The sequence below is a fragment of the Chenopodium album genome, chromosome 15 (assembly GCF_948465745.1).
Source record: "Chenopodium album chromosome 15, dcCheAlbu1.1, whole genome shotgun sequence".
NCBI classification, from domain to species: domain Eukaryota; kingdom Viridiplantae; phylum Streptophyta; class Magnoliopsida; order Caryophyllales; family Amaranthaceae; genus Chenopodium; species Chenopodium album.
Window position 1 is genome coordinate 13,581,540 of NC_137848.1, and position 20,255 is coordinate 13,601,794.

Sequence of the window (20,255 nt, forward strand, 5' to 3'; positions counted from 1 at the left end):
ATGGCGGCATTCGAGGCGGCCGAGGCAGGTACACCACCTCAGTTGGCTGAAGCTCTTGCTGACACCAATATTCACTGGGACAGGTTTCCTTCTTTCACCCTTTCTTAACTTTATTGTTGAGTAGTAGTTAAAGTAGTAATTAGTAGTGTGTACATATTTTTGCATATACTGCCATGATTTACTATGTATGACGTGATATAAGATCAGAGCAGATATACATTGATGCAGGGTAAGAGTATAAATTTGTAAATTGTGATGTATGCTTGCCTGTACAATAGAATAGATCATGTAAAATATTGAGTATTATGAAATTCTTAATGAATATTTTTGGGATGTCTTGCATTTTATTTTTTTAATACTTTTCAGTGAGTGCTATTGCTTAGTGATAGGCATTATTTTCTAGATAATATTTGTCGGATATATTTGTATATATTTTGTATAATTATCTTATTAGATTCCTAACGTGATTAGGAATCGCCTTGTAACATTATATAAAGTGATCAATGGTACACACTCCAATTTGAGGAGTTTTCCCGAAATCTAACATGGTATCACAACTTTAGGTTACGATCCTAGGTTTTATTCTTTTTTTTTTTCCCTTCTTGCTTCCGCTACACCTTACTGCCGCCCATTCTTCTTCACTGATCCTTGATAATAGCTTGAAACTATGTCTCAAGATGGCGAAACCCCCCCTCCTCCACCGCCAAAAACACCAGTGAATGAATTTCACCTGGCCCTCGCGGTCAATAATATCAAAACTGCGATCCCGATTACACCAGACTACACTAACGTCCATTATTTCACTTGGGTTGAATTATTTGAGAACCATGCTTGTGCATACAACGTTCTTGACCACATTGATCCAAAAACTCCCAAACCCACTGACATCTCCGATGCCTTTTGGACTCGTTTGGATGCGATAGTTAAACACTGGATTTATGGAACGATTTCCGTTGATCTTCTCAACACTGTGTTGTCTAGGAAAGCTACTGCTCAACAAATTTGGGATCGTATTAAGGATATTTTTCAAGATAACAAGAGTACAAGGGCGGTATACCTCGAGAATCAATTTAATACTCTTCATCTTGATAACTTCGCCAATGTTACTGCGTTCTGTCAACAATTGAAAAGCATCGCTGATCAATTAGCCAACGTTGATCAACCTGTTTCTGATCAAAAATTGGTTCTTCGTTTGGTTGCGGGATTGAACAAAACTGATTTCGATACAGTGGCCACGATGATAGCACAATCCGAACCTCTACCGTCGTTCAACACAGCCAGGTCAGGTCTCGGCTTTTATTGGAGGAAACTCGTCGGAATTCCGACTCTGCTCCACCAGCTTCTTCTTTCGTTGCCCAACAGCAACCGGGACAGCAGGCCGATCTTGTGCAGCAGCAGCCGCAACAATCCACCGTCGGCAAGGGCGGCGGAACCTCCGGGAAGGGTCGCGGCGGCGCCAAGGGCCGTGGTAAAGGTCGTGGTAAGGCAGGGGGTCGTGGAGCTTCACCCAACCCGCAACAGCAACAGAACACGCAACAACAACCTCAACAATGGCAATATTCTCAACCCAATCCTATTGGCAGCCCCAATGGGCCCAACAGCAGCAGTGGCCCACTTCTCAGCAGGCTTGGCAGCAACAACAATCTTGGGCCGTGCCTCCTGCCGCGTTTCCAACAACAGGCCAATTTCAGCCAAGGCCAATTCTTAGTAGGCCACCTCAGCAAGCCTACTCTATGGGGCCTACCTCTTATGGCCCACCGATGAATCCAACCGAGCTAGGCAGTGCGTATTCATCAATGAGTCTATCAACTACGGAAAATGGATGGTACATGGATTCGGGTGCAACGTCTCACATGACAAACAATCCCGGTACTCTTCTTCCCCTTTTTAATTTAAGCACTAATAATCATATTTTAGTCGGCAATGGGTATCACATTCCAATTACTGGTTATGGTCATACTTCCCTTCCAAATAATAACCTTAGGCTTAATAATGTTCTACTTGCACCACAAATTATCAAAAATTTAATTTCTGTGCGTAAATTTACTTCTGTTAATTCGGTGTCTATTGAATTTGACCCTAATGGTTTTTCTGTGAAGGATCTTCGTATGGGGAGGGTAATAACGAGATGCAATAGTGCCGGGGACCTCTATTCAGTCACAACCCATATTCCAAGCACATGTCTAGCCACATCTCTCACTGCAGTCAACCCGTGGCATGATCGTCTAGGACATCCCGGGCCTTCATCTTTACAGTTTCTTAGGAGCAATAATTTTATTTCTTGTAATAAGGAGCACGACCCCTCATTTTGCAATTCTTGTCAAATAGGAAAACATGTTAGACTTCCGTTTTATGATTCAAATAATAATACTGTTTCTGCTTTTGACATTATTCATGCTGATTTGTGGACCTCTCCAATTCGGAGTATTAATGGTCATAAATATTATTTGGTTCTACTTGATGATTTCACACATTATGTTTGGGCTATCCCTCTTGCTTATAAATCTCAAGCCTTCCAATCATTCTTACATTTTCGACAATATGTGCAAACACAATTTGAACGTCCTGTTAAATGCTTTCAAAGTGACCATGGTCGCGAATTTGACAATGACCCCTTCAAAAAATTTTGCCTTGACAATGGATTGGTTTTTAGATTTTCTTGCCCACACACTTCATCTCAAAATGGGAAAGCCGAACGGATGATTAGAACCATCAATAATGTCAAACGAACTTTATTATTCCATGCTTGCTTGCCCCCTTCTTATTGGTCACATGCTCTAGAGACGGCCATTTATCTTCTTAATATTTTGCCAACTAAATCTCTAAAACACATGACCCCGGCTCAAGCTTTGTTTCGTAAAAACCCATCATATGACCATTTACGGGTTTTTGGTTGTCTTTGTTTTCCTAATCTTTCCGCAACTGCTCCACATAAACTTGCTCCTAGGTCCACTCCTTGTGTTTTCTTAGGGTACCCTTCCAACCATCGGGGTTATAAATGTCTAGATCTTACAACTCGGAAAATCATCATATCTCGACATGTCACTTTCGATGAGTCTTCCTTTCCCTTTAAAAACTTGGAGAAATTTCAGCTTAAGGACTATGATTTTTTGGGGTTTGATGATCGGTCTCCTCTCCTAACCCATTTCATGCTTCAGCAGCAGCCAGGCCCAATCCTCAAGCTCACCCCACACCTCAAAGTCCACCAACCACAAACCCACAGCCGTTGGGCGTTGGATTTCCAGCGGCCCAACCAGACGCTGGTGGCCCAGGCCAGCGGGCGCTGGAAATCCAACGGCCCAGCCAGACTGTGGCAGCCCACGTCCAGCAGGCGCTGGATCACCAGCGGCCCAAGGCCGTCCCTCCCCTTCTGCTGGGCTTCTTTCCCCTTTTTCGGCCCAATCTCATCAAAACACTCCTACCCCACCTCCTTCCACCTCAAATCGCCAATCAGCCATGCTATTTCGACCCAACCTTCTTTCCTCACCTCAAATGCAGACGAGATCTCGTCATGGCATTTCTAAACCAAATCCAAAATATGCCCATTTGACCATTGAGCATAAATCCCCATTACCCAAAAATCACAAACAAGCTTTGCAAGACCATAATTGGAATGCCGCAATGTTTGATGAATATAGTGCTTTAATTAAAACGGGAACTTGGGATTTGGTACCTAGACTTATGGGGGTGAATGTGGTTAATTGCATGTGGCTTTTTAAGCATAAATACAAGTCTAATGGTGACCTTGAAAGGCACAAAGCTCGTCTTGTATGTGATGGTAGGTCGCAGGAAGTTGGCGTTGATTGTGATGAGACATTTAGTCCGGTTGTTAAACCGGCAACTATTCGCACAGTACTCAGTTTAGCCATGGCTAAAAAGTGGTCCATTCATCAATTAGATGTTAAAAATGCTTTTCTGCATGGTGACTTACAGGAAACAGTTTATATGCATCAACCTCCTGGTTTCTATGATCGGAGTAAACCTGACTATGTATGTCGTCTTCGCAAGGCTCTATATGGTTTGAAACAAGCCCCCCGGGCTTGGTATCAACGTTTTGCGAATTTTTTGATCAAGTTGGGGTTCGTCATTGCTAAGAGTGACACTTCTCTTTTCACTTTTCGGCAAGGGAATGACTTGGCATATTTACTGCTTTATGTTGATGATATTATTCTAGTCACTTCTTCTGACAGGTTGCGCACGGAAATTATTTCTAGTTTACAGATGGAATTTCCTATGTCTGACCTAGGGCCATTGAGTTACTTTTTGGGGATTGCAGTTACTCGCACACCCAACTATATGTTATTGTCTCAGCAGAAGTATGCAGAGGAAATATTAGAGCGTGCAGGTATGAGTACCTGTAAACCTGCCGCCACTCCAGTCGACACTAAGTCTAAACTTAGTGCGAATTCGGGTTCTCCGTTCCGGGATCCTACTTTGTATCGCAGTCTTGCAGGCGCACCTCAATATCTTACTTTTACTCGTCCAGATATTGCTTATGCGGTACAACAGGTGTGTTTATTAATGCATGATCCCAGGGAGCCGCATTTTGATGCGTTAAAACGCATTCTGCGTTATATTCAGGGTACTATTGATCACGGTTTACATTTATATCCTTCTGCTCCTACTCGCTTGATTACTTATACTGACGCTGACTGGGGAGGTTGTCCAGACACCCGTCGTTCCACATCGGGTTATTGTTGTTTTCTTGGGGACAACCTCATTTCTTGGTCAACAAAGCGTCAGCCTACTTTGTCTAAATCAAGTGCAGAGGCGGAGTATCGAGGCGTTGCAAATGTGGTTTCTGAAGCTTGTTGGCTTCGTAATTTATTATTGGAGCTTCATTGTCCCCTTCGACAGGCTACCATCGTTTATTGTGATAATGTCAGTGCAATCTATCTCTCTAGTAACCCGGTTCATCACCAATGCACCAAGCATGTGGAATTGGACATCCACTTTGTTCGGGAAAAGGTAGCGTTGGGTGAAGTTCGGGTTCTACATGTGCCTTCACGATTTCAGTTTGCGGACATCTTCACTAAGGGCTTATCAAGGGAGCTATTTTTAGACTTCAGATCCAGTCTCTGCGTTCGTCCTCCTACCGCTTCGACTGTGGGGGTGTGATAGATATTATTTTTTAGATAATATTTGTCGGATATATTTGTATATATTTTGTATAATTATCTTATTAGATTCCTAACGGGATTAGGAATCGCCTTGTAACATTATATAAAGTGATCAATGGTACACACTCCAATTTGAGGAGTTTTCCCGAAATCTAACACTTAGACTGCATGAGGAGGTTGGTGCTGGGATCGAAAATAATGGAAGCTTGAGCTGCTTGACTTGTAAACTCGTGATGATATCGAAACCACTTCTAAACATTAAGCTAAATAACTTTTTAGAATGATGAACTTAACATATATACTTCATAAATATAAAATAACTTTAGTTTCTCATCAAGAGATTTTCTAGTCAAGTTAGTAGTTGTTCAGCTTGTTAGTGTCTTGATTCAAGCTCTTCACTGTAAATTGAGATTGAGTTTTGATTGATTGAGTCAAGCTCGAGTAACTTGTGAGTTGTCTCATCTTATTATCAATCCCCTAGCAGAGGCAAATTAAAGGAAGGGGAACCCCTCTTGTATTGTATGGAGGATGGCGAATTAAAACCTCTGTCTCGAGGGAGTAAAACAAGATGCAAACCACATACTATCTTCTCCGACCCTTTCTTCATTATAATGCCTATAAAAATGGGATGAAAAAAGGGATTGAGTAATTGTTGGTGTAGTGCAAATTTGTAGTCTATTACCTTGGAATGAGCTTGAGCTGTGACATTATTATTGTAAGTGCATTTCTGTTTCGAATAGCAAATATAAAATGTGACCTTCTAATGTCACCATTAGCAGAACTATATTGGACATGCCACTATAATCTATACACTAGATTCAGTGTTCTGGCATAGCTGATACTTAAGGTCTATGTGTATGAAAATGCTGAATACATGACAATGTATGCATCTGAAACAGGTTGGACAAGACAAGGTTTCATGTTATAGGTGCTATTCTGTTTACCGTTCAGTGTGGCTTGCTACATCCTACTGCAGTTGTCAAGACTCGAATGCAAGTGGCTGGTTCAGGCCTTTCTCAGATGCGAGGAGTATCAGTGTTTGCACAATTACTCAAGACTGAAGGCATTCCTGGTATTTTCAGAGGTTTTGGCACTTCGGCCATTGGATCAATACCAGGGAGGGTTCTGGTCTTGAGTTCTCTTGAAATGTCTAAAGACATGACACTCAAGTATTTAGAGGGATCCAATATGCCAGAGGCAACTCGTCTTGGCATTGCTAACGGGGTTGCAGGCATGTTATCGAACTTAGTTTCCTGTGTATACTTTGTTCCACTGGATGTGGTAGGTAAAATATTTTTACCCTTTCTGGATAAAACTTTTGTTTGACTCCTACTCTATATTATGCATAGAATTTTGAAGGGTGAAAATTGATAGAGCATAGAGTGTATTCTTAGGCCTTAACCATCAGCTTAAGCTTAAGCTTTTGACTGACTTATGTTTTACAGGAATCTTTCTGTACTATCATAGGTACTTAGGATTTCTATACAATTTAAGTTTCAATACGCATCACTTTCAACTTCGTTTTTTTTTAAAATGTATGTACAGGTGTGCCAAAGATTAATGGCTCAAGGACTTCCAGGAACCATGCCTTGCAATGGACCATTTGATGTTATACGTAAAGTGATGAGGTCAGAAGGGATCCGTGGCATCTACAGAGGGTTTGGATTGACAGCTTTAACTCAATCCCCTGCATCAGCACTTTGGTGGGGCACATATGGTGCAGCCCAACATATGATTTGGAGGTAAGAGTTGCATTATTACCGGGCTTTGTTAATTATTCCCCAACTGTTGCAAATTAGATCCTACACACTATAGTATGATAGACATCTACTGATCTTAATGTCTTTCTAACCATTTTAGGAGCTTGGGATATACGGATAAAGTAGAGAAGAAACCATCTTCTGTTGAGATGGTAACTGTTCAAGCCAGTGCAGGAATGGTTGCTGGTGCTGCCTCCTCGATGATTACTACTCCTATAGACACTGTCAAGACACGGCTTCAGGTGATCATGTTTGAAGCATAAAAAATAATTCATGTTTGAGGATGGGGCTAAGCTAATCTGCTGCAGTTAATTTTTTTTCTTAGTGTTTTTTCAACGGATTAGTTGTGTGATTAGGTCATGGACAATTATGGCGATGTAAGACCTTCAGTAATCAAAACAACTAAGGCACTTCTTAAGGAAGATGGATGGTGGGGATTTTATAGAGGTTTTGGACCGCGATTCTTAAATATGTCACTTTATGGAACCACAATGATTGTTACTTATGAGCTGATAAGTAAGTCTGTTTCTTCATCTTTAATATTTCCATTGTTTTTTACATTTTGCATTGTGCAATTTCATTTTGCCGTACATAGAACCTGCTAAACATGTTAAATTTTTACATTTTCTGCTAAGTTAGGAAACCTGCACCATTAATTGTTTAACAAATACCTGCATGCTTATCATTATGTTATACTTCGTTATATGATACACTCCACTAGTATGTAAGTAGTAACAGTTATGATATCAGGCGCATTTTAAGTCTTTGCACCTTCATGTATAAGGTGAGTACAGAGACAAACTTAGATAAAGTAAGCACATGAACTGTATTGCATCACTAGTATGTAAGTAGTAACAGTTGTGATATCAGGCGTGTTTTAATAGTCTTTGCACCTTCAAGTATAAGGTGAGTACAGAGACAAACTTAGATGAAGTAAGCACATGAACTGTATTGCATCATAATCTTAGGAATATATATACTTCGTATGACTTAACTTCTAAAGGAAACAGCTTTTGGTAAATTGTATCAGTATAGCTCATTAGCTCACTATGTATTCCAATGAAAGTAGCATATGCATACTTTCTCAAGGAACTCTTAAGTCTTGACCACTTTCATAACTCGATAATATGATCCAAACTTGACTGTTATATTCGGAACCCTGCCCCCACAACACTTCTAATTACCCTAAAGCTAAAAAAAACAAGAAATGCTATCAAGATTGGACTTTTCATCATTGCTCCATGCTTCCTAATCGTGTCTGCTGCATTCTTCGTTCCATCAAAATATTATCTTGTTTGTTTTGTGGAAATGATGAACAATTGGACACAGATCAAAACTCTTTCCTGACAGCCAGCTTTAATAGTTCCATTTTTCTAAGTGCTGTTTGGATTAAAAAGAATGTATCTGATTATGTTGTTGCATCATATATCACCGTGTTTCCACTGTCCTGTATGATTTGGAAAATAAAGGTCCTAAAAAATAATCAAGGCTTTTGTGTGGATAGTTTGTCTGCAAGGGCAAAATAAGAATGACGACCTGTTTCAATAATTTGGATGATCATCAGACTTTGTATTACGGATACTTGAGTATGGTAACATAGGAAATCTTTACTTAAGTATGTCTTTTGATAGTAACCTGGCATATACATGCATATACTCCATAGCTGTAATCTGTTAACTCTGTATATATGTCGATTATACAGGTAATCATCATTTAGTATACTACCAGGCCAGTACTTAACAAGCTCCTTTCATTTCTTAAGTTTACCTCTTTTACCATTGTTATTATTAACACTATTTTCCTTCTCAACAGAGAGATTATCTGTGAAGCAGTGATGAAAGAAGGAAGAAAAGTTGTCGCGCCACTAGGAGATTTTGTCTGCCTGGTTCACCACCCTTCATGAATTCTCTATCTTATCTTCAAATGATTTTGTTACTGAAGATGTATAAAAAGTAGAATATATCTTTTTTCAGATGCTCGAATGAGCAGTTGCAAAGGTATACTTAGCCATTCTGATATTCCACCCTCCTTAGACTGGATCACAGTCATAAGAAAAACACTCTTCAGTTTCCATTTCCATAAAATTTTGTAGTTCTTTCACCTAGAACTAATTCTGGTTTTATCACTGTAAGCCAAGATCATTTAGCCTTTCACATTGAATGCGCGCTATAGAATTCCTTTAAATCTATTTAAGAAATCCATTGATGAAGCTATATAAACGTGTTTATATGTGTTGTCAATCTTAATACATACAACTATACAAGTATACCTTTGAGGCATGTGTGTACTCCTCTTCTGTCTTGTACAACAATCTATTTAACTGATGACGAACTACTTTTATATCCTTCTAATCGAATACAAATTTATGGTTTGAGCCTTACAATACTTGACTATGACTTGGCCTAGTATTACTTGCAAGATACTTTGTATCTTAGTTAATACGAGTACATGCAAGACACCCTTCATTTATACTTGCAAAATACTTTTTGGATCACGGACTCTATTCGATTTTGTTCTTCCAAGGATGCCTTTACAATATGTCTACTCAGGTGCTGATTGCATAGGCTACACTAACAACTCTCGTGCTGCTTCGAATTATGCTATCTTTAAGAGGAATAACTTAGGTTTTCATTGCTCTAAGAATATAAAGATACTAGCTAAATTAGTGCAAATAAATATGCTATATTTAATTTTATCTTTTATGTGGCTACCACTATGGGTATGATACATTTAATATGAGCTCCGTGCGCCGTCTTGAGATAAGAGGCTAGTGAATTAGCTAGCTCTTTAATTTCTAGGCGTGAGGCCAAGGATCGAATCTCACCAAACTTATTATTATAGTAGGGAATCACCTCTCCTAGAATTGGCCTTCTTACAAAGTTACAAGTGTAATAATAATATGAGCCCGGTCTTGTGGTTTGTCCAATTTAATAAACTTCTCGGTGAAAATACCTCTTCTACTTATTAAACAATGAATCCAATTCAACATGATAACAAACACAACAATATAAACCATCACTTTAATTTGTTCATGAACATGTGGATGCCAACTAGATTAGTTGGTTAAAGTCTTGAGAGTGGTACTTAAATATCGAATTTGTTTTGCATCAGTGTCTCTCTTTACGCACAAACATATATTCATGGATATATTGCTCAGGAGATCTCTTTCTTACACATTCTAGACGAGTTTTGATCCTTAATTGTTCATTGATCTATGCATGCAATAGGTGCCCCTTGGCAGAAATTGTGGCATTAATCATATATGTGTGTAAGTATTTAAGTATAAACAGTTCTAAAAAAAATTAAGTATAAATTAAACATATTCATTATGGTATAAATACAAGCTCTAGGGCTCTCAAAGGGTATAACCTACAAAGTATTATTTAGTACAACATTGTTCACATTTTCTGTACCTATTTGGCAGTGTGGTGAAGAAGGATAATTTGTTTTGTTGTAATTGAAAGGGGATCTATACAAAGAAACAGATTTTGAAGACTAAATAAATTGTTAGTTTATAATTTCCAATCTTCCAGCAGTAGATCTAATGATCCATGAACATAACTAGAGACGTATGCAACATACAAACTTATAACTTTACAATTACATTGATTTTGATAAACTTTTCATCATAAAATAATTTGATAGGTCACGCATATTACTGCCTCATTGGTAGTTGGTAGATACCAATACAGCTTTACCAGGGCACATGTCACATACTTTTAGTTCCCTGATATGGATTTATGATTTCGGCTGGTAAAAGAATACTTTCTCCCTTCTTATCATTTGATCTGTTTTATTTTTCGCACTTATTAATATAAATTTTAATTATTCATAATTTTAATTTTCTGTAAGAAGAAATTACTGAAGTTTTATAATATGATAGTAGTTATTGAGATGATTCTATCAAAATCCCATAATTTCCTCATTTAATTCATAAAAGACGGTCAAAAGAGGAGTGATAAATAGTGTAAAAGTAAGAGTGGATCAAGTAAAAAAGAACAAAGGAAGTTTGTAATAGACATAAACTAATAGTATATGGCAAATAGATTGTTTGAATCAAGTTCAGATCGGATTGATTTAGGTCATTCGTTATTCGGTTTATAGATTATTTATTACTAGTCGAATTAAGCTAGGTATGACTAAGTGCAAGTTTGGTTGTATGACACTCCTTCATTCCTAAATAAACTACAATGATTGTAATATTGTATACGTGAGAATACAACAATGTAAAACAAGTATAAGTGAGATTAATTGAAAAAAAATACAATCAAATAATAGTAAACTCATGTCAAATTAAAAAAATGACTATTATTTAGAATTACAGCTCAAAGAGGCAAATATTCTTGGAAAATTACAATAATAAATATATCATTAATTTTTACATATTTTCAAGTCATTATGATATTATTATTTATTTATTTATGAAATTATATTTTCTTTTTACATGGTTGGTAGTGGACGTGGAGAGTTCCAAATTGGCCCGTGAATCGTTTAATTCTGTTGTCTCATCTCTTCATTCTACGCCTATAATATTCTATCTTCCAACCACAAGAAGCAATCCAACAAAAAAGAGTCACGAGATTTTGTGTTTTTATTTTTTATTTTTTAGGTTAGACTAATTGTTATTTGACATGAACCACAACAAATAGATTATAGATTTATCTTTCTGTCCTCTTTTTATTCTTTCTTTCTTTCCATCATCAAATTGTCCAAACAATGCTTATCAAGTTTTTTCTTTATCACTTTTATTACACTAAAAAACAATCTATTATTGAAATCACATGACATTTTATACGTTGAAGAAGATAATAGAATGATGTACGTCAAATCTAATTGATCACAACTTTATGTGTTAGGAAATTAATTACAATGAATTGAAATGTTTATCAAACAGATAATTGAAATAGAAACACTTGTATTTGACTCTTATTGATCAATACACATGTAATTGTGTATCATACAATTTTATACAATCTTTATATACAACATAGTTTTGGTTAATGCTAAAAATAAGTTTTAAAAAGTTTTAGTAAAATAAGTCTTAATCGAGTACTTCAACCATTTTTGTCACAACAATAAATAAATAAATAAATAAATAAATAATAATAATAATAAGTAAATCAACTATTTCCCTCTTCTTTACTACGGAATACAAGTGGAAAAAAAATGAAAAACAACAAATAATATGATAAATAAATAAATAAAATATAATATCATAAATACTTCATAGTAAAAGTAATTTAATAAATAAATAAATAAATACTTTATCATAATTATAGTTTATGATATTATAGTTTATTTATTTATAATATCATAAATACTTTAAAATTGTTTCAAAAAAATAAATAAATAAATACTTTAAAATATTCCGTACGTAGTGCTCTGTATGAAGCGACGTACAATTGTACAAAGGCCAAACGAATTTGACCCCAATCTATTTTTGTTCATTAATGATACTTCTAATTATTGGATCATATTTTGAAATTAAAGACCAAGTACGAAGTAATTAATAGGAGAACGAGGGAATATTATCAATTTATCATTCATGTACCAACTAAACAATTGTGAATTGTCCCTAATAATATGAAAAGAAAACCACTAACAACTAATTTCATTTAAAGAAACTATGGGCACCCTGTCCTCTAATCCACCTGAGTGCTGAATTAAATTGTACTTATAAATACATACAGTACTGTTTTTAGTAGATAGGGAAAATGTCAAGTCGAAAATTTTCTGATTTTTTTTACTCGGGTTTAATTCCTTCAAGGGAGAGATTGTTAAATATACCCAGGTGCATGGTACCCATGAGCATTTTATTCTTATTTTGATGATTGTTTTTCATTTAATCATCAAATGAAAAGCAAAAATCTAACTTCGGGTTGGTTGGGTGCACAAATGCACGATACACCCGAGTGTGTATAAAATATTGGGATAGGTAGCGCGTTTTTTGTGCCGCTTGTAAAAGAATACGATAACTCTATAACACTAATCGAGTAAAGCTTATAACATTGACCGATTAACCCCTATAACGTAACACTGACGGAGTAATCTCTATAACACTAACAAAGTAACCCTCATGATGGCTAGCCACACCGTGTGGCCAACCACATATGAAAGTTGGTAAAATTTATTTTCGTAGAAAACAATTTCTTATATAGAACTTTTTTGTATTACATATTTTTCCATTAAGTCAAGTCTTATTTGGTGGAAAAAGTATATATTGAGTGTAATAAGATGAATAATAGAAAAACTAGAGAGAAAAGAACTCGATTTGATATCAAATCCAAAAATATGGTACTCAATTTGTTAATATCAGATTAATCCGACTATATATATGGATGTCATGTTGGTATTTAATACAATATCCGATTCAAAAATTGGTTACCTAATATTCTAGGATATGAAATAATGACTTATTTCATTATTTGCCATATCCAATAACAATAACAGTTCGAGTATTCGACCCATTATCATCCAAACCCTATTTTTTATAAGTAGAGTATGGGGAGAGGTATGTAAGCTCGCACTGGCAGTATACAATAGAGTTACCGACGTGTTGAGCTCTCTAGGAACCTTAAAAGGACAGAAAAGGCTAGGAAATGGAAATTGCATCATATTGTACAATGAACTAGTTCCAAAGCTTCGACAAACAAGGGGGGACTTAAAAATAACAGGGATCAAAAGTAGAAAGTGGGACATTTTAGATAGTTTGTGAGCCACAAAATTTACAACAAAAACAATACTTCTACTACTACCTTGTTTTTACACTTCACTAAAAACATAGAACGAAAGAGATAAACATAAAAATAAAAAAATTTAACAAAAGTTTGGTAGAAATTTCAGTTAATAAAAACAAATACATGATGCCAAAAAATGCCACTAAAAATAGAGGCCGACTCATTTAATAAATAATTCTATATGAAGTTCTTCCTATTATTTAGTACAAACTAGACAGTAGGCACGTCATGTATAATACCATTTTAGGTACTGTACTATGGAGCCAATTTGTATTTCTTAGTTTTCATATTATTGGTTTAAATGTACGTATAGATGTGGCAAATGGAATTATATTATTACTCATAAATTACTCGATTTGAAATTATTGTATTTGGAATTAGATAATTTGATTTTGATATGAATTAAAATTGTTCGTATAAAACAATTTGAGCTTACAATTTATGTGATACGTCAATCAACTCTATATGTTATAAACATAAATTGAAGATTGGGCTAGCCTAAATATGTTAACTACTCGAGCAAATTAAACTTGAACCAAACTCGAAGCAAATGTGACATCTACATTCTCTAAGGTTATGTACTTATGTTGCTACAATTTGTATTGAGGTATGTCTATTTTGTGTGTTTACTCTGTTCATTAGCTTTTTTTATTATTTGCTAATTTTCAACAAGGATTTTATATTTTGGAACTTCAAAAGTACAATAAGATATCAACAGTCAAAGTAACAAACTGGAGCATTGCCTGATCATACAATAGTTTTGCCTCTAAATATATATATGTGGCAACTATTTTGTAGTATTTGGACCAAAGAAGCATACCGATCGAATATGAGGTGTTAGATTTAGATATTAGAGCTTTCACCAATTAATTTCTAAACAATAAGTTTGGATTGTATTGGTATAATAATTTTTACATTATTATACAAATACAAATCAATTATAATTATTCTTTCTATTGCTTGAAGGAATTTCATTATTCCTTTTTTTATTAAAAAATAAAAACCCTATACTAAAAGAGGAAATTATCAAGTATAACTCTTGTGAAAGTGCCAGCAGATTGAGACAGATTTTTATTGAACTCTAACAATTGGTATATAATCCAAGATTTTGTTAGACATGATTGGCTAAAAAAAATATCTAAAATTCTTTAAGATCTTATATTGAAAGAGGACAAAGATAATGGTAAAAAAAGACATAAATCATATACCTATGTATATGTGAGAGACCCACTATTCAATAATACACTAACTTTCTCCATCAATATACAAAATAAGAGTTAGGATTTACAAAATATGCACTACATAATACGAAGTAATAGTTTTATTTTCGCGTTACAAATCAAGAATAAGTTTTATTCAATTCACGTCATTATACCATCTATATGATCCAATGGTGAAGCTACTAGTACATACATTAACTTAAACAAACCATGTATATATATATGATATGACCAAAAGATATCGAGAGAAATTCAAAATTTGACTAATATAAATTAAAATTAGTATAACTACTAAAATTATTTCCCTGCAAATACAAAACATAGTCTCTTCATAGAGATCTTGGATCAACCAAAACCCAACACGTGTCGTTTTTCCAGTGCAAGCACAACTCTTTGGTGTTCCAAGTCGGCATTGAAACTCCAAGTATACTTCACAACCTCAACTTCATGAAAATGGTCCCATACTTCATTTCTTTTGACACTTTACATTTAACTCTATTTACATATTTTCCATAAATTACTTCCCATTGTTTATATAACTACTCAACAACCAAATAAAATATACCAATTTTTGTTGTCAAATTCTATTTCACTTACTTATCTATAACACCTTTTTTCCCCTATATATATACTCATTGAAGTTCACTTCATTTTCACAAACACATAATAACAAAACTAACCTAAACATAATATTCTTTTTTTTTCACTCCTTATTTTTAAATGGAGCATTGTTCGTATTATACATTTGTCATATTAATATCGATAATTTTAACCCACCATTTTACAAATGTGTTATTAGTAGAAGGAAGAGCTCATTATCATAAGAAAAAAGGCGGGAAATCTTTCGCACCATCTTCTCCTAGTTATGCCCCTGTTCCAAGTGGTGATGATCAAATTTCACCTTCTCCTCCTCCTGTTGCTCCTTCTACTCCGTACCCGAGCCCCGACTCGGAAGGGCCGTGCATATTCGACGTGACCTCGTTCGGGGCAGTCGGAGATGGGTCGAGTGATGACACTAATGCATTTCAGGCTGCTTGGAAGGCGCCGTGTGCCGTCGAATCGAGTGTTGTTCTTGTTCCTACTAGAGGGAAGTTCATGATCACTTCTTCTATTTTTAGTGGCCCGTGTAAGCCCGGCCTTGTGTTGCAGGTAAACTCTATGTTTTGAAGTTTATCATAGTGTTGTCACTGGGAATTTAATTACCTTGTAAAAAATTATTTTTTTCACTTTCAAATTATTAATAAGTGAATTAATAAACTCCTAAGTTGTATACTTGTATATATGGGTGGTTATTATTTAAGTTATGCTCCGTACTATATTTAATTTACGAGTAACAACTAAGAAAAAAAAAAGGTAAAAAATTAAGGTAGGGGATGTGTGTGGAGCTATAATTAGATTAAGAAATAATAATTACATTAACAATTAATTGAGATTTATAAGGAAAAGATTAAATTTAAACTTACATTTGAGTAATAGTTTTATAGTTCATACTTTGAATTTTTTAAGCATAAGAAATGTGTACATATACAAGTTTTCTAATTTATTATATATGTTCTCACAAATTTAAATTTTGATAGAGCTAGAAAATAGTACACTAGATTTAATTAGTTGGCTCATCCTATATAGTTCGCGCCAATTCGAATTCTGTTTATACTACAATATGGGTACATATTCGTAATATTAGTTACTATGTTGCCTAAAGAAATTAAAGCATTTATTAAATTATGAAAATAAGTATGTGGGGAGAATTGGAAGTGATACACAACTACACAAGCAGCTATATTTATTATTTGATGATGAAAAAATATTCTCTAGTTCGAAAATTTACATTCTTGCTGTCATATTTACGTATCACCATTTAATTTAAAGACGTGAAATATTGTTAATTTTGAGTCCAATTGAATACCCGTAATAAATACTCGAAAGTCGAGCTTGATGTAATAAAGAGATGAAACGTGTGTTGTATGGTACAGATTGATGGTATGTTAATGCCACCAGACGGACCAGATTGCTGGCCGGAATCAGACAGCAAAAGGCAATGGTTAGTGTTTTACAGATTAAATGACTTCACCTTAAATGGCACTGGAACCATTGAGGGTAATGGTCAAAAATGGTGGGACCTACCTTGTAAACCTCACAAGGTAATTATTTCTTAATTAACCTAATTAATATTATTATTTTTTTTAGTAATGTAATCTTAATTGGGTTTAACAATTTTGTGTTGTTGTTTCTATGTTTCAGGGTCCACATGGATCACCATTGCCTGGACCATGTGATAGTCCTGCTGTAAGTTACCATTTCTTACTTTTACATTTTTTATTTATTTATTAACATAATTTTGCTACGGAAAAATAAATTTAAATTTGATTTTTTGGATTTTTATTGGGGGAATTCACTTTTTTTTAGGATGGTTATCTTGCTATTCATGAAATTTTGATCCTTAAATTGAGCATTTTGTTTTTACACATGTGAATGGAATATACTTTGAGAAGGAATGTACATAGGAAAGGATTAAGTAGCCAATAGTGAATTAATTTGGACATTGAGTCGCAAAGTAGGTGATGTAAATGGGATTCAATCACGTAGATTATTAAGTGAGTTGATATTTACTTCAAATAATTCAGAATATATATATAATTTAATCTCGTGAATTATTAAGTTAGTTAAAATTTAATCCCGTGGATTATTAATCACCAACATGTTCTTGAAAAAATTCAAAGGGATTGACTCGTTTGCTCCTTTGAGAGGAGTTTCCAATTTATAACCGTGATATGTATGATCATATCACAAATATAATTACATATGTTATTATGAGCTTTAATTTCCGTATTTTGTACTTAAAAATTTTAATTTTAATGCAGATGATTAGGTTCTTTTTGAGCAACAATACAAGAGTGAGTGGCCTAAGAATTCAAAACAGTCCACAATTTCATGTAAAATTTGATGGATGTGATGGAGTGATAATAGACAAGATCCAAATTAATTCTCCTCAAAGCAGTCCCAACACTGATGGCATCCATGTTCAGGACACTAGAAATGTTGGCATTTACAACTCCATGATTGCTAATGGTAAGTCAAATTATTTACTTAGTCTTTTTGTATTAGTGCTAATACTATTAGTAAAATTAAATAATTATTCCTAAGGTCAAAAACTAACCAAAGATCAAATACAACTTTTTCTTGAATATATATGTATATATTGTGGTGATTTGTATGTTTTTTAGAAAAGTAAATTTAATATTTGTCTTTCAACTAGAGTCGAGACTAAAATTTTATTTTAAGAGATCAAACAAACAAATTTTAACTTTTGCTTATAAAATTTTAAGTAGAGTAAGGTTTCAACTTCCAACCCGCACCCTTTGGTTCCACCCCTGCTTCCAAGTGGCACACGGAATTTCATTTGTCTTACAACCAGGGTCGAATTAGATTTTTTTTTTCTTTTTTTTTTTTTTTTTTTTTAACGGGACCAAACAAAGAAATTTAACTTTTTCCTATAAAATTATAAAAAGATTATCGAGCTAAAGATCTTTTCCACTCACCTGTACTGCACCCCTACTTCCAAGTGGCACACGGAAAAATTAGTCTTGTGATTAGCTCATTGTTAGTAAGTATATTCCTTTTAATTAGTGATTGATGCCAAAATTAATGTGATTAATTATGTAAATGATGACAGGAGATGATTGTATATCAATAGGACCAGGTTGTTCGGATGTGGATATACAAGGGGTGGTGTGCGACCATAGTCACGGGATCAGGTGAATAGTGTTATTTAACGTGAACTCTCTTCCTTTCAATTATACAATATTAATATTAACACATGAATTTAATTGTCTTTTTCTTCATGCTAAAGAACTTCCTAGAAAAGAACTTTTTTGGTGTGTTTTTGTTTGGCTTTTTATGTTTGGTTGGAATTAGTGTAATTGGATGTTACTAAGTTCAATTGTATACAATATTCATGGTGTTCAGTGAAACAGCCGAATTCAATTGAAAATTCAGCCTGAAATTATATAATATTTTCCATAGAATATATAAGATGTAGTATTAATATTAAATTTATTTAAGTTTAAAATAATAGCTTAGAGATCAATTTTGAAGCTCATAAGATTAAAAAATAAAATTTGTTTCACCAAATTGATGATATAGAAAGTGTATAGTATTACGTTGTTTGTAATAAGAACACATATGCTTTTCTGCACAAAACTTATATCCGAACTTATTTAAATTTATTGGCCTTTTATATACAGCGTATTAATTTAACTTGAGTAGCGCATATCTACACTTAATATATACATATAGCCCTTATTTTTCTCTAATCTTTTTATTTTGGTATAAAAAGAACAAAGCCTAAGAAATTTTGTTCATTATTTCCTTTCCCAAAGATATTGAGCTAACCAACACTCCTTGTCTTCTCTAATTGTTAGCATTGGAAGTCTTGGAGTGCACAATACACGCTCGTGTGTATCAAACATAACGGTTAAAGGCGCCTTGATCAAGAACTCGGACAATGGAGTAAGAATCAAGACATGGCAAGGAGGGTCAGGCACGGTTTCAGACATATCATTTCAGGATATTCAGATGGAAAACACAACCAACAGCATCATAATAGACCAATACTACTGCCTTACAAAGGCCTGCAGGAACGAAACCTCGGCTGTTTACCTCTCAGGAGTGACTTACAAGAACATCAAGGGCACGTACAACAACGTTCGTAGTGCACCTATTCACTTTGCGTGCAGTGATGCAGTGCCCTGCACCAATATAACCATGTCGGAAGTCGAACTTTTGCCTGCTCAAGGGGAGCTTGTGGATGACCCCTTTTGTTGGAATGCTTATGGGATTCAAGAGACTTTAACTATCCCTCCTATTGAATGTTTACAAGATGGTATGCCGCTTTCGCTTGGAGAACATGTTGATGGGTGTTGATTTCTAGTGTTTGGTTATGATTTTTATTTGAAGCTACATTTTTTTTAGATAGGTGAATGGATCTATATATGTATACAACATAGAGTCCTTGCATTTATTTTTTGGAGGGGCTTTGATGATTTTCATTTGTTAGGATACAATGTAGTAATAGTTCATCCCATTTGGGATTTTTCTCCCTTGTTGTGTGATGAAATTATGGGACATGATTATGTCTATTGTATGGATTGATTTGATATGTTTATATAGATTGAAGCACTTTTATTTGATCTCACCCTTCATTCATTATTTTCCATGATCAAGTTACTGCTTAAATATACCAAGAATTGAGGTTTTATGGTTATTACAAAGTATTTACTTTAAATATTTTGCTTTTATCTTATCTAATTTCTTCTTCAAAGTGCATGCTAAGGGAAATGTACAGCGCATTATTGTCTAGGAGTTTTAGCCAAAAATTGCATGAATTTGGACAAACCAAAGTGCTAAAGAAAATCTAGG

General features: G+C 34.7%; 2 protein-coding genes across 2 annotated transcripts; both read left to right on the forward strand.

Annotated features, from left to right (window-relative positions):
* LOC145581966 (uncharacterized) lies at window positions 1-8,755 on the forward strand. Its single transcript, XM_081639005.1, has 6 exons — window positions 1-83; window positions 6,020-6,401; window positions 6,666-6,862; window positions 6,981-7,122; window positions 7,237-7,396; window positions 8,693-8,755. Exons 1-6 carry the CDS (start codon window positions 1-3, stop codon window positions 8,713-8,715), a joined length of 987 nt encoding a protein of 328 aa, XP_081495131.1. The 3' UTR covers window positions 8,716-8,755.
* Window positions 8,756-15,411: 6,656 nt separating this feature from the next.
* On the forward strand, window positions 15,412-20,031 carry LOC145581967 (polygalacturonase At1g48100-like). Its single transcript, XM_081639006.1, has 6 exons — window positions 15,412-15,986; window positions 16,811-16,978; window positions 17,079-17,123; window positions 17,699-17,906; window positions 18,511-18,592; window positions 19,259-20,031. The coding sequence occupies exons 1-6, from the start codon at window positions 15,558-15,560 to the stop codon at window positions 19,758-19,760; spliced, it is 1,434 nt and encodes a 477-aa protein (XP_081495132.1). The 5' UTR covers window positions 15,412-15,557; the 3' UTR covers window positions 19,761-20,031.
* The last annotated feature ends 224 nt before the right edge of the window (window positions 20,032-20,255 follow it).

Excerpts from the sequence above, each read along its gene's own strand:
- LOC145581966 (XM_081639005.1), top strand. The coding sequence starts at position 1 with ATGGCGGCATTCGAGGCGGCCGAGGCAGGTACACCACCTCAGTTGGCT. Across the intron at positions 84-6,019 it reads ACCAATATTCACTGGGACAG|GTTGGACAAGACAAGGTTTC; the intron begins GTTTCCTTCTTT and ends CATCTGAAACAG. Across the intron at positions 6,863-6,980 it reads GCCCAACATATGATTTGGAG|GAGCTTGGGATATACGGATA; the intron begins GTAAGAGTTGCA and ends TAACCATTTTAG.
- LOC145581967 (XM_081639006.1), top strand. The coding sequence starts at position 15,558 with ATGGAGCATTGTTCGTATTATACATTTGTCATATTAATATCGATAATT. Across the intron at positions 17,124-17,698 it reads GACCATGTGATAGTCCTGCT|ATGATTAGGTTCTTTTTGAG; the intron begins GTAAGTTACCAT and ends ATTTTAATGCAG. Across the intron at positions 17,907-18,510 it reads CAACTCCATGATTGCTAATG|GAGATGATTGTATATCAATA; the intron begins GTAAGTCAAATT and ends AAATGATGACAG.